Source organism: Choristoneura fumiferana, chromosome Z (genome assembly GCF_025370935.1).
Source record: "Choristoneura fumiferana chromosome Z, NRCan_CFum_1, whole genome shotgun sequence".
Taxonomy (NCBI): Eukaryota; Metazoa; Arthropoda; class Insecta; order Lepidoptera; family Tortricidae; genus Choristoneura; species Choristoneura fumiferana.
Window position 1 is genome coordinate 37,359,056 of NC_133472.1, and position 13,915 is coordinate 37,372,970.

Consider the following 13,915-nt stretch of genomic DNA (forward strand, 5'->3'; position numbering starts at 1 on the left):
ACGTTTATCAGTCGCTATATTCGGGTGCCCCTTATTTCTTTCTATTTTATTGTTATCATATAAATTCGCATTACAGGTTTGGCATAACATTGACCTGGCATAATTATAACAAAGCATAACACTTATCTAATACCTTTAAACGAGCAATTCTACATAATTATATTTCGGGGATCTCGAAAACGGCTACAACGATTTCGATTAAATTTGGTATGTAGGGGTTTCCGGGGATGACAAATCGATCTAGTGTTGTCTTATTTCTGCGAAAACGCTGGTTACCGAGTTTTAGCCCGAGCGGAGCTCGGTCGCCCAGGTACTTCATCATAATTACAGCCGGTGAAATTACTGGCACAGCCATAACATTATAGCCTTTTTTCTAAATATTTTCACTAGCTATTTGCATTATGGTAATTCTTCCGGTAGGGATCTAATCGTAGGAGATAGGGCCTTATGCAAGATCGTACGTATTTTTACCACCATGTAACTTGTTAATCCTGCCGACAAGCAGCAATGCTTGCGGCTAAGTCCTGACTGTAGAGTAAGACAGCCGGTGAAATTACAGGCACATGAGGTATCTTCGCCCTTTAGACTGGCAATACTAAATACCCAAGTGAGCACATCACTAGACCGAACTTAAATATCGAATCAAAAGATTTCTGTCATAATTCGAAGCTTAATTTTGCAGAGTAATTTCTAATCAACTGCCTTCATTTTTCGAACCATAAAAAGCCTACGTATTTTGCCTTGAAATAAATTAAATTACCCAAGCCACGTGCCAGTTAAGCGAGCTATATATTATATCTTCGACCACATCTAAGAGACAAGTAAGTACTTATCAGCCCTGTACTCGCGCATGGTAGGTCGCGCCGCGTTAAATATTCCATTTCATTCTAATAGTTACAGTAAAAAAGGAATAGAAATTGTCTCGCGCCATGCAGCAAATTCGTTTATATACAAAGGGACGTATCTTAACCAAGGGCAGGTGTAATTACGATTCCTCTCACCAACTTATTTTGAAAAAAGATATGTCCAGTGTAAATTCTCTTTTTTACTATTTGAATTTGACCTTTATTTAACATGCTAAATAATACGTACAATGTAATTGGTTATACAATGTACGAAAAGATGCCACAAGAAAAAAAATGGCGTGCAATAGTATTATATCTAAAGCTTGTGTTCGCGAGATGTTTTGGTGAGCGTGACTGAAGGTAAAGATGCGTTTGATGAATCTTGAAACATTGGATTCAGGTAAAGCGCCAGTACCAGATAGAAGTACGAGCATGTTTGCGTACTTCTGCTTCGGCGAGCTTTTTCGCTTGAATTTTGTGAAAAAGCGAAACATGAGCGAAAAAACCCAACGAGTCACGTGCACGTATAGCCCATGTCTAGGTCATCTATACTCAATCTGCGGTCCGTTAATGGCCCACCTAGAATAACAATTATATTGATTTTCAACCATCATACTGTTGACAACGAATGCCGCGGCCCGGTGCACCATACTACTCATACAAAAAGAGGTTGAATATGATCTAGTCCTCTATTGACACTAGACAGAAGATATAGGTAGGTGTCTTCCAAAACCTCGGCGTTTGAAAACCTTTACTAAGGACGCTTGTTTAAAATTTTCTCACCCAACTGACGACCGTTTTTTCTAAATTTCTTGTAAGTTATTTAATTAGAGACATCAAAATTACCATAATCGCCTTCTACTGTAAACGTGTGATACCTATTTATAAACCGATAAACATTTTAATACCCACCCCTGACATAACGTGTTCCGTTCGTGGATAGTTAATAACACTCATTGGCGGTACGTTTTGAGTGTGTTTAGTAAATATCATTACGGATTGTTAGCGATGCGAGTGATTAAAGTGAGAGATACGGCTCAAGACGGCTAGGGTTGTCAATCGGCAAGTGAAACATCAGTTGCATTGAATTAACAAATCTCACGAGAATAGTGGTATTCTTGTTAAAACAAGACAAAAACAAGGTGGTAAGGCAGGTAAGTACAATCACCTGCATTAATATCTGTCACAGCGGAGCGTGGAAAAATATTTGACACGCCCTACTGGCCCTAGAAAGAGAGTAGTGTCAGATTTTTATGCATGCTTTCTTGTGTCAGATATTAGTGCTGGTGACGGTACCAGTAGCATGAAAAGAACATGTTGTTTAGATACCTACCTAACCTAAGGGAAACATAAGTTTCATATGTCTTTAGATGCAATTCATCGGAGATAGTATCCAATAAGCTTTGCAATATTTATAATCACTGATGTATGTCAAACAGTAGCCGGTGGGAATAGAGTTGTTATGACGCCACGCCTCTGGTAAGTGTACAAACTTGTAAAGTGACAAGAATACTCGCCACCCCACTGGTAGTATTCAAATAATTTGTATACAATTATTGTAACGTCAGAAAGATACCCTCAAATCTAACCTTTACATCAGTATAACTATATTATGGGTGATTTCCGTGCATTACATTTATAAGTAAACTAGTTTAGGCCCGTGACTTCGATCTCATTACTTACAGAATTCCTTATCTTTGTCTAAGTCATAAGAGAGATCTCCTAAAAATATTTACTATTTAAGACATTTAAGCATCGAGTTTACAAATAAATATTCTTAATGGACCTTCCAGTCCAACTAATGAATTTAATATTCTTCAATTAAATTGCTCAACTGTATTCGCATTGACAACCCTAAAAGGGCTAGCATCACCTGCTGTCCATCACCACACCCTGTATAACCGTGTTATTAGTATGAAGACGCCCCGTCACATATTTTACGACGTTTTAATTGTGTTATTTAACGCTAGTGATTTTTTTTTGTTTATTGTATGGGCATCTATAGTGATTGACAACGTAAAAGATATCATAATTGAGCCATTTCAAAAAAATCGCGAGGGCAACAGCTCACAAAGTTACCTGTTATATCTTGTGGTGTAGAGTGTAGAGGATTCACTATTCTTTGCCCTAATTTCATATGACATAATGTATTTTTTTCCATAATTTTAATTTGTCTTAAAAGTGATTTATTACTGAAACAGGATTTTCTTCAGAAGCGCTATTAAATTAAAACAAAAGAGGATATTTCAAATAATCCTGAAAACAACACGGTTCAATGTACTTTACGTCAAACGTTGCTGTGGCAATTGAAATTATGGCTAATGAAACGAAATTATGGGAATCGAAGTGATTCCGGTGTAGATGCTCTGCCATCTGTACCACCAGGGCCAGATAGCATAACAAATTACGAGTAAACAGTAAGTATTAGCGATTTTTTATTGAATTGAAATTCTTCAATACTTTTAGATTGTACTTTATTATATCATGTAATTAGACCCAGTTTCACCTGGTGGAATAGTGGCGACACAAAAACATATTTAATATTTAATATCGAACCTGCCAACAACAGAAGATCATTTGCGGCATACGAAAGCATTTTTGCCTAAGCTAAATCAGAGACGCTTCGTTCGCGCTTTGCGAGCGTTCGGTTTAAGTCCAGCTGTTGATGAAGAAAATTGACTACCCTCATAAATTTATTTTTATAATTCTGTAGTCAAAGTGGTAAAAGTAGAACTGTTATAGTTTTCGCATTGTTGATCATTAAACGCGAACTTTTGTAATGTCATTCTAAAACATAATTCATACCATATATATGTACCTACCAACTTATTCAAAAATCTAGAGCCGAATTTGACTTGGGCTAGGGTAAAGTGAAAATTAGAACCGGCAACACTGGGCCGAGTTGGTACAGCAAGGAGGGTAGCATGTTAATTCTAATGCACGAGCGAGTGCATCGTTAATCTTCAGTGAAGACGCTGCACTGCGGGCAATTAAAAACGAATAAATCATGCGCATCGATCCTCGCCGAGATAATGAGCCCATAACTAATATTTACTTTGAAAATGGGTGTTAACATGACAAACTAATATAAGTGATATCTCGTTCTTTTTAAGCTCCTTAACGAAGGTTTTTTTATGACTTGTATTGTGGTTGTGCTAAGTCCGTCTCCACTAGCTTTTATTTAATTTGCAATGTCTACTGGTATGCTTGTTAGTTAACGTAAATTTTAATTATAATGAAATACTTTATTTATGTAGGTAGGGACTTAAGTGTTGATGGTGTGAAAATAGATTGTGAATTCATTAACGTGATTTTACACAACGCATTTCTCGGTGAACCATTTTTAGTGCGTCGTAGTAATTTCAAAATACGCTAATTAATAAAGTGTTTCGAGTCGATACTTTGTACTAAGTACTTATATGGTAATCAAATACAAAATATTTATAGCGGAGATAAGTAGGGGGTAGCTAAATTATTTTCGGTTGTCGTTTGAAACGATACACTTGAGGTTGTGTGTTGACCACTAAGTTTATTTTGGACAATGCGAGTTTCCACAGAGGTGAAATATCGCTAGATGGCGTTACTATCGTCAGGTCCGTTTGACGTTTGCTTGCGATTGGCTCATTTAGTTATTTAACCAATCACGAGCAAAACGAGTCAAACGTCAAACGAACCTCACGATAACACCTTCTAGCGATATTTCGCCTCTGGGAAAACCCTCTTTGGCCAGTTAGCTAAAGTTCAACTTCAACAAAGAGGTTTCCCAAAGAATTCAACAAGGATAGACACTTACCCCCTTATTCATAAACGACAATCAAACCTATTTTAGTTAAAATGCCGCTAAAATTCGTTTGTCCTTATCTGTCACTTCGACATTTGTATTTGTTAGAAAGGGACAAAGCATTTGTTAGTTAACATAGGCTTGTTAAGTTTTATGAATAAGGGGGTAAGACCATCGATATATATGTACTAACGTACTAGATATCGCGATCCGAACACTCATTCTGTTCCACTGCTTTGACCCGTTGAAGGTGCAACGGACTTTAGTGCGACTTTGACATTCGTGAGCGGCGAACGCACTAATTTTTGATTGAGACTCCGAATGTAAGCGTGAACCTGCACGTAAGCACAGATTACATATATAAACGTAAGTAACAATTCACTACTCAAGTAAGTAAAATTACATCTTGTTCAAGTGATTAAGCAGCTAATAATATTGTAATACCACAATAACTTTTTTTTAAATAAACGTTACGTCATCGTACAATCATAGACTAAAACATGCAGACGTTCCCATTCAAAATTGGTTGTAGGTAAGAAATATTTATTTTATTTTCTTTCTTTTTAGTCTAAATAATATCATTTTTTTAGAAGCGAAAAAGATTGTCGCGTAAAGACACAGCAGGGCTACTACGAAACTCGAAACTCGAAGTTCGTGTCGTGCGGTCCCTCTGACACTTATACTGTTTAATACAAGAGCGAGAGGGACCGCACGACACGAACTTCGAGATTCGAGTTTCGTAGTAGTCCTGCTAGGCTCGGATTCAAATCCCTTCCGGCATTCCGAAAATCTTTTTCGCTTTTAAAAAATCTGAAATTTCGTTGAGCAAGCATGCATTGCTAATAAAAAACAAAAACATATATATAATATTAGTAATATTAGTACACCAGTTTTGACTATTTTAGGGCTCCGGCAATTTTTGAATTTTTCAAAACCTCATTCACTATCTGTCTATTTATTAAGATCTTTTCTTTCAATTGTTTAAAAATTGCACTTACAAGTTCCCGTTTTTTTTTCGAAAAAATCTATTTTGCATCTGAGCATTATAATTATGTTTTGTAGGTAAAATAAGTGTGTCACTTCTGCGGTGTATAATCTATATAGCGATGACGTCTTGTGACAATCCGGTATTTGAACATATTGTTGACATGAAAAGTCTTGTCTATCGATAGAATATAAGTCAATGACTTAGAGAGTGTTCGGGAAGCCCGTGACATCATCTCGTCCAAAATTCTGCGGTGCCTGAAGACTAAGGGGCTGTTTCACCATCCATTGATTAGTGTTAACTGACGGTTAAATGTGATGCCGTCTCTATTTGTTTCGTTCGAATAGACGGAGACGGCATCACATTTAACCGTCAGTTAACACTATTCAATGGATGGTGAAACAGCCCCTAAGTCTTCAACCAGTATGTGTTGATAGTGATTACATGGCTCTGGAATGTGATCCTTGACTGTTTGGCCGCGTAGCTCAAGAGTTAAGCAACGAGCCAGAGCTCTTAGAGTTTCTTTGCGCGATAGAATTTTAAATACGGGAATTCGTTGAAGAACTAAAGTCACCGCAAGTTGAGCTAGCAGTGGGCGGGCCACATCACTCGAAGAACAGATAACCGTTGGGGGCAATAGAAAAGAAAAGATGATAAAAAAAATTCGACATTAAATGAAATCGCGAAATGATACATGATGAATCTTTCATTGTCACCAATCGGATGGCTAAGTGGTTAGAGAACCTGATTACGAAGCTTGAGGTCCCGGGTTCGATTTCCGGCCGGGGCAGATATTTGTATGAATAATACGAATGTTCGTTCTCGGGTCTTGGATCTTTAATATGTATTTAAGTATATATTTATCTATATAAGTATGTTTATCGTTGCCTAATATCCATAGTACAAGCTTTGCTTAGTTTGAGACTAGGTCAATTGGTGTCAAGTGTCCCAAGATGGATTCGTTCAAAAATACGTCTCCAAGCTTATCATTTTCCTTGAGAAAAGAAGTAATTAACTATCGATGTATGGGCACAACACTATTCTTTCCGCATGGTTAAATTATAACTCCAAAAAATATGTTGCAGAAACGAGAACAAGGCGTAATTCAATGAGGGCTATCGCGTATGAATTCGCCACTAGAAGCGCTAGTGTAGCGTGAGGTCTCCGAAATGTCAAATCTCATAGTTTTTGGGTGAGCTACGCGGGTTTATTTATAATTAAAATAATTTTGTGAATATTTTGCAATATCTGAAATTAATTATGGCAAAAATGCGTTCCGGGGCAATGAATGTCTGTGTTTTGAGACAGTTTTGTCTTACGGAAACCTTTGTCCTCCCTTTTTTCCGAACAAAACCGGGACTATGCAACACTGTGGCATGCTCGATATTTTTATGGTACTAAGGTTGGTTTTAAGGTGTATTAAATATGATTTTAATCTAAACTTTGTTTTCAAGCCCGTAATAACAGACTTTGAAAGCCATACTTAAAAACCTCACGCAACAGTGCGCCATCTAGTGAGACAAAAAACGATAGCCCTCATTGCCGCGCTACCGAAGAATACAGAGATAAACTGTTTAAGGTTAGAAACTTACACTCGCGATGTTTTGCACTTTATTCACAACAAATAAGAGAAAATAATATAGGATTGTCACTTGTTTAAAGCATTCTCACAACAAAAATTTACGGGTTCGTTCTAAAGAGTTCTTCGCACTGTAACTAACTGAATACCTAGTGTTGCCTCAGCATGCCTTGTTTTCATTTTCACAACTTCGAAAAAAAAAACATGCGCTATCAATACGATTTGAACACTAATATTGACGAAATTATAAAAAAAAACAATATTGATTACGACATTCTATAGCGTGTTATACATATTATTGATTAAAAATAAATATCACAATGCAGTTGTTTTGCGTACCAGCGTATCACACATAATAAGTCTTTATGTCGTCTTATCTACTCAGAATCGTTAATTACCTAGCGACTGGTAAGTCTGCCTAATTCATTGCGAGTTACAGGAATATATTGCTTACCGAAACAGATGTACCCAGGATATGTAAAGATTACGTCCGCGCTGCTACGGTGACAGTCTCGATATCTGATACTACGATCATATCTAATAAACTCGTGTTTTGTTACCTTTTCCATTCGCCGCTATCAGCTTACCTACATAAACGTCCTGTCTACATCAAGTAACATATAAATACGCACACAGATTAACTACAATATCAATCGTAATAATAATGATAAAGCGTTTACTTATCGCTTTTTGATGTTGAGTTCGAAAATCAGAATCCGATAAATATTTTTAAAATCAGAACATGGAATAGGCGATGTAGCGACAGCGACCGGCCGTAGTACAATTTACAAGTGCGGGCGTCACCGTCACCGTCATGCGATTGGAGTCCGACAGCGCATTCAGGTACAATGAAAACATAAAGTTCAAGACCAAAACGGGATTTCTGTCGACGGTAGATGACATCAATCAATTATACGTGAAGTATATTGTCTGTCAATAATCACAGCGCGACAACTAAACCAGGATATATCTGCAAATCTGCATTGCTCACGATATGCGATAGCCTTGGCGGGTTAAAAATTAATCTGTTTAGCAAGCATTGATTCGGGTCAATTTTTGTTTTATTCCGTCGCACGGTTCAGTTTTTGAAATACCCGCCATAAAAAAAGCAAAAGCTGTACTGGCGCACGGTTACGTGGGGCCCTACGTAGTCGTACAAAGAGACAAACACGTGGGACACGTGAAGTGACAGTGGACGGGCCTGGTCGCTCCGACGCGTCCAGGACTATTCGTTCCTTTTTCATAGATTTGGACGTTTATCCTGTCGATAATGCTCTCGACGGTGACTAATGGGTATATGGCGAGGGTTCAATACCGCGCAGCTGGATCGTTCAGAGCGCTTGGTAAAATATTAATTATGCCGTGCCCCAAACTCTCGATCCGATGCTGTCACTGGGAGTTTGGGATCGAGGGGCAGCGAGCAACGTGCATTTTAGATGGTGTAGGCAGATTTGTAACTATGTGCAACTATAGAAAGTCTACCGTGTGCCACCAGACACTTCACTATTAGACAAATCCTTCCACAATGTTTCTATTTTATAGTATAACCATGTGCTGCCTGTTTAAAAAAAAAATTAAGCTGCTTATTTGCTTATTAATCCTAATTTTAAGGATTTTGCGTGGCCGCGGTTAGCGAAAGACTGAGTTGCTCACGCGTAATTAGTCTGTAATTAGTCTAAGTATACGTGCGAGTAGATATTTAATTTATTATATAATTCATTATTTTCCATGCATGCAGTTTTTGCTTTATCTTACATATAACCTAAGTCTGAGAGCGCATCCGTCCCTTCCCTCTTAAATATATCTTTCATAAAGTATCTTTTAATCGCGCTTTTAATTTGTTTACTGTTATTACTTTCTAGTTTTTTCGCAATTGTCAACGGTAAATTGTTTAATAGTTAGGGAAGGATGCACTTCCAGACTCTTCTGCCATATTCATTACATTGTTTGGGGACCCGATATAGCGGGCGGTTGGGTATATGGCGTAAGTTATTTGGCCTGTTACGCTGTTTTTCTAGTAATCCTATTTTATCAATATTTTCACATATTATGGCTTGCTTTATTTTATTGAATACGTTCATCACTTTGCAGTATTGAAATAGTTGACCATAATTATCTTTATATTTATATTTAACTTTCAGAGGAACGATATTTTTTAGAATTCTTATTTGTAAATTATAGATGTCTAGGAGGTAAGTTTTATATGTTTTGCCATAGGTCGTGATACCGTAGCTTATTATTGAATCTGCCATAGATAGATACAACAATCTTAGCGTATTGTAGGGTAGTTTATTTTTAAGTACAGATATTTTTGAAAGTATTGCTCTTAGCCTGTTGCACACATGGTTCACATGAGAACGCCAGTAGAATCTTTAATCAATCTTGAGGCCCAGGTAGGTATGTTGTTTTACTAATTCAAGTATTTTAAACTTGTCCATGAATTTGCAATTTAAAGAATGTACTAGATTTGGTCGTGGTAGCAATAATTGAACTTGTTGACTTACCCATTAAAGGGGTAACCGGCAAATGCAGCGTCATAGGGGTGGTAGACCGCGGGATACGGCCAGCTCGCTGCACTTGCTGCCAAGTTTTCCTTCAGTTCGATGCCTGCAGCCTATAAAAAAGAAAGATTTCAGTAAAGGTGTGGTATTGGTGTATGTTATGTATAAGTACTTGTAGGATAGTTCTCCAAGAAATATGATGCTGCCTTAAGGTTCAATGTCAGTTGTGCGGCTTAACATAATAAAGGTTATTATCACTGTCATAAAAATGGTACTGGAACCTTTCTCATCTCACACACACTTGGTCGACTATAAACCGCCACAGTTGTTGCTTATTTTAAACAAAACTTACATTTTTAAGAGCCTTTAGAATATATATATACATGAACATATGTTCACGAATTGTGTGAATGTACTCGTGTATACGTTTGATGTGTGTGTTCAGAAAATACACCAATTTTTCTGTTTTTTTTCGGGCTTGCCTGTGATTTTGTATAGCAGCAAGAAATAAAAATATTGAGTCGATTAATTATATTTATACGCCTACAATAATGTAACTTGATGGTTTAGTCCTATTTACACTTATTAAATCACTTAGAGCTCAATAAAACCAGTTTAAAAGTCAAACGTTCCTATTATAACTCTTCACCATGTTTCCGGTAGCTTTGCCGCAATCCATTACAGTTTGATTCCTGATCGATTGCTCTAAGTTTTCGTCTTAACTATTATGCGAGCTAATGGGAGTAGATACGAGAGACGAGTGCATCAATCATCCGACAAGCGCAGCTTTAGGCTAAATAAGTGGGAATTATGTTGTTTTAATAACAAATACTAGTGTTTTTTTTAACAAATGAGAGGCCAAAAATATGCTAGAATTATTTGAGGGAAAGAAGGAGTTATATTCAATGTTTGTTTTGAAGGAATTACACTATCTAGTCTTACTGTCTTACATTTGTTTGAGTAAAATTGCATGCATGCAATGTTTTCAAACAGTATTATTACGCATTATCTTTATTGAAACACAAGGAAGTTATAGTTGTAGGCATATCTCCTGTTTTGAGAATTTAATTGGTACAAGGATCACGGAAAAAATTGCATAAAACCCTGACAGTTACAAAGGAACAGTGGGTCCAAAAAATTTATAGCGACGCATTAAAATAACTCAGGAGCGATTCTTAATGCGGTGACCAGGATAAATCTATCAAAAGATTTTGTTGTCCAACAACTTCATTGGTGGCCGAATCGAAAATCCGATAATAAATTTTACTCAAGTACGACAGCGTAATCCAGTCGCTCTGTCGCTCTTTGTTGCTTAGACCTTTCTGATATAATTCCAGTTTTCTGTTACTACAAATAATCGGACTAAGCCGTGACGTGGTTCTGCAGTTATTCGGATTTATTATATCGTGTGATTATTTATTGCACATATTTATTGCTCGATTCAAGTTGTTGGTGCACCACACTCACATCTGTCTCTAATGTCTAAGTACTAATACGCTATTTGACAATACCTGAATTTACCATATTCCATAACTATGAAAGTATATATATGTTCAATAATGTTCAGCAAAGAAAAAAATATTCGGTGGATTAGGTAGATCCAATTAAAAGTAATTTTTTTAAAAATAAAACTATAAATATTTCTCTTTCTAAAATGATTTTCTCAATGCAGTACGTACTCGTATAGCGCTACTTTAAACATTCTTATTCTTTCTTCTTCTTCACTTAATTCTTTTTAACTTGTTAAGAACCAAAGTCCACTACAGAGAGAGCCTCAAGTGTTTAACAGATTTGAGAATTTTGTTTGCACTTAATGCTTTATTTATTATAGAACTTTAGTTCACTAAATGAACATGTCAGTTTCAATAGGCCTTAACTATAAAAATAATACACCTAATAATAATGAGTAAAGACTTTATTGTATTATTAAGATATATGGATATGAGTTGTAGGTTTGAAGACGTGTTTTATTCTTCGCGTACCCTAAACACGAACTTCAATTTATGAGTCTTCATCGTAGGACTCAAGCCCTTTTGAATCACATCTAAAGTAAAAAAAAATTAAAAAGAAAACAACTGGAGTTTAATTTTAAAGCTTGAGTTGTAAATAGAAGACGCGACAAGATTTGAAAATGGACTCGTCTCACGACTCAAAAGACTCGGAAGTCGTTCAAGTACGGAGTCTCGTAAATACAAGTCGAGCCTTAGAAATGAAAACCACAACGACTTACAGCTCTACCAACACTAGATGCAGGTGTATAAAAATATCGTGCTCTCCATTTGGTTTGGAAATACCAATTACCGCAAATTATTAAACAAAAGTAATTTTTATACATGTATCTAATGTTAAACCACTTGCTACTAATTTACTCATAATTTAACTAATGAATACGAGTACATATAATATTGTATAACAAATGGCTCAATAATCCCGTGTTGTGACTATACCTACCTACCTAATATCCTTTTGGTTTTATCGACATATTCTCGCACACCTTTGTGTTTAACTATACCTACACATAATTATTTTTTAGAAATCAATGTGGTTTTAAGCCTACGAAGTACTTGGTCAAAGTAAGTATTTTAATATTTATTATTAATACCCGGAGTAGGCCTAGTTTTAGTCTGTCTTTACTTGTCATCAATTCTCATAGTTCGTTCAAAGACCAGATGGCCAAGTGGTTAGAGAGCCTGACTACGAAGCTTGAGGTCCCGGGTTCGATTCCCGGCCGGGGCAGATATTTGTATGAATAATACGAATGTTTGTTATCGGGTCTTGGGTGTTTAATATGTATTTAAGGATGTATTTATCTATATAAGTATGTTTATCCGTTGCCTAGTATCCATAGTATGGGACAACTCAATGGGACTAGTGGGATAGACGGTAAATACAAGCTGTGCTTAGTTTGGGACTAGGTCAATTTTGGTGTCAAGTGACCCGTAATATTTATTTATATAATTTAAAAAGCTTTCCATGGAACAGGAAAAACGAAGCTAGAATAGTCAAAGAATTTGATAGGTACCTCAGCCACCGTTTGTAACAATATTTATCGAGTGACGTAATCATCACGGTGAAAAAGTACTATTATAGCATAGCATAAGTATGTACATACATGCCACAAACGTGTTGTTTACGAAAGCCTTTCCAAAACATTTCAGTACCTGAATTAGTATTAAATTTTACGAAGTTAGTCCGCTACGCTGTTATACACGTGTCAGAAATTATAATACACGTGCCAAATAAAAGCAACAACCTAGTTTTGTTATATAATGAGCTTTAAAAATATAATGAGACCGAACCGTAAACCCATTTACATTGGTATGGCGAGCTTTATTTTTATGGAACAGAAATGTATTATATATAATTCGTCAAGTGATTCAATAGGCACGCAAGGGCTGCAGCGGTAAAGGGAAACCAGAAATGGAAAATAGTTTATGTCGCGTGACACTCAAGAATTTTTAGCGTTATGGTAGTCTCATAGAAGAATTAACCAACAAGGCTATCCTATCCATGCTTCTACACGTTAGTGATTTATCATTACAGAGGCACTTAATTCGCGATTGTTTTTGCTTTATTTTTACCTGTAGAAACCCCAATAAATATTTTAAGAATTTAACCCTTAAATTGACAAAATTGAAAAAAGTTCATGATTCAAGCCTCGTCGTTACCTTACAGTCAGTAAAATTCTACATTAAAAAAATACAAAAAGATAGTCTTGAATCATGGTCGCTGTGGTGTTAGGTCACTATCAATTTAAGGGTTAAATAAAACAAGCTAGTTTTGTTCACCATGCTACGAAATAAACTATAAATTTAGTATCGATATCGATTATTTCCCGACTCTCTTTACTTTCTTTCCTGATGTTGAGCTGGCCCTACAGAGTGGAGCAATCACCACGTTTTTTTTTTCAAACGATCTGTGATACTCTTATTCTAAGGGCAGTCAATAAAGTCTAGACAGCAATCCTCTTGATTCATTATTATTTACATTGTCTTGATTTTACTATGCAGCCTTCTAAATTATTCTGAGACGGTTAATGGCATTACTCAAAATTTCAAAATCAATTTTATGTATGAGAAGATCTGTACCTATAATCGGCTAAAAAAATCCTGTCGAGTCATATGACTCGAGTGATACATATGTATCACTTAAAACATCAAAGTCTTTTTCACTTACAATACAAGTCAATGTGACAATCAGCCTTATTGCTTCTATTCTGATGTA

The 13,915-nt window shown here is 36.3% G+C and overlaps 1 protein-coding gene across 2 annotated transcripts in view; it reads right to left on the reverse strand.

Moving 5' to 3' along the window:
* mirr (iroquois-class homeodomain protein mirror) overlaps positions 1-13,915 on the reverse strand; it is a 61,939-nt gene that overhangs the window by 15,767 nt on the left and 32,257 nt on the right. For both annotated transcript variants that reach the window (XM_074099193.1, XM_074099185.1), the window contains exon 3: positions 9,695-9,804. In XM_074099193.1, the coding sequence (XP_073955294.1) occupies positions 9,695-9,804 (110 nt within the window). The remainder of the gene's footprint in view (positions 1-9,694; positions 9,805-13,915) is intronic.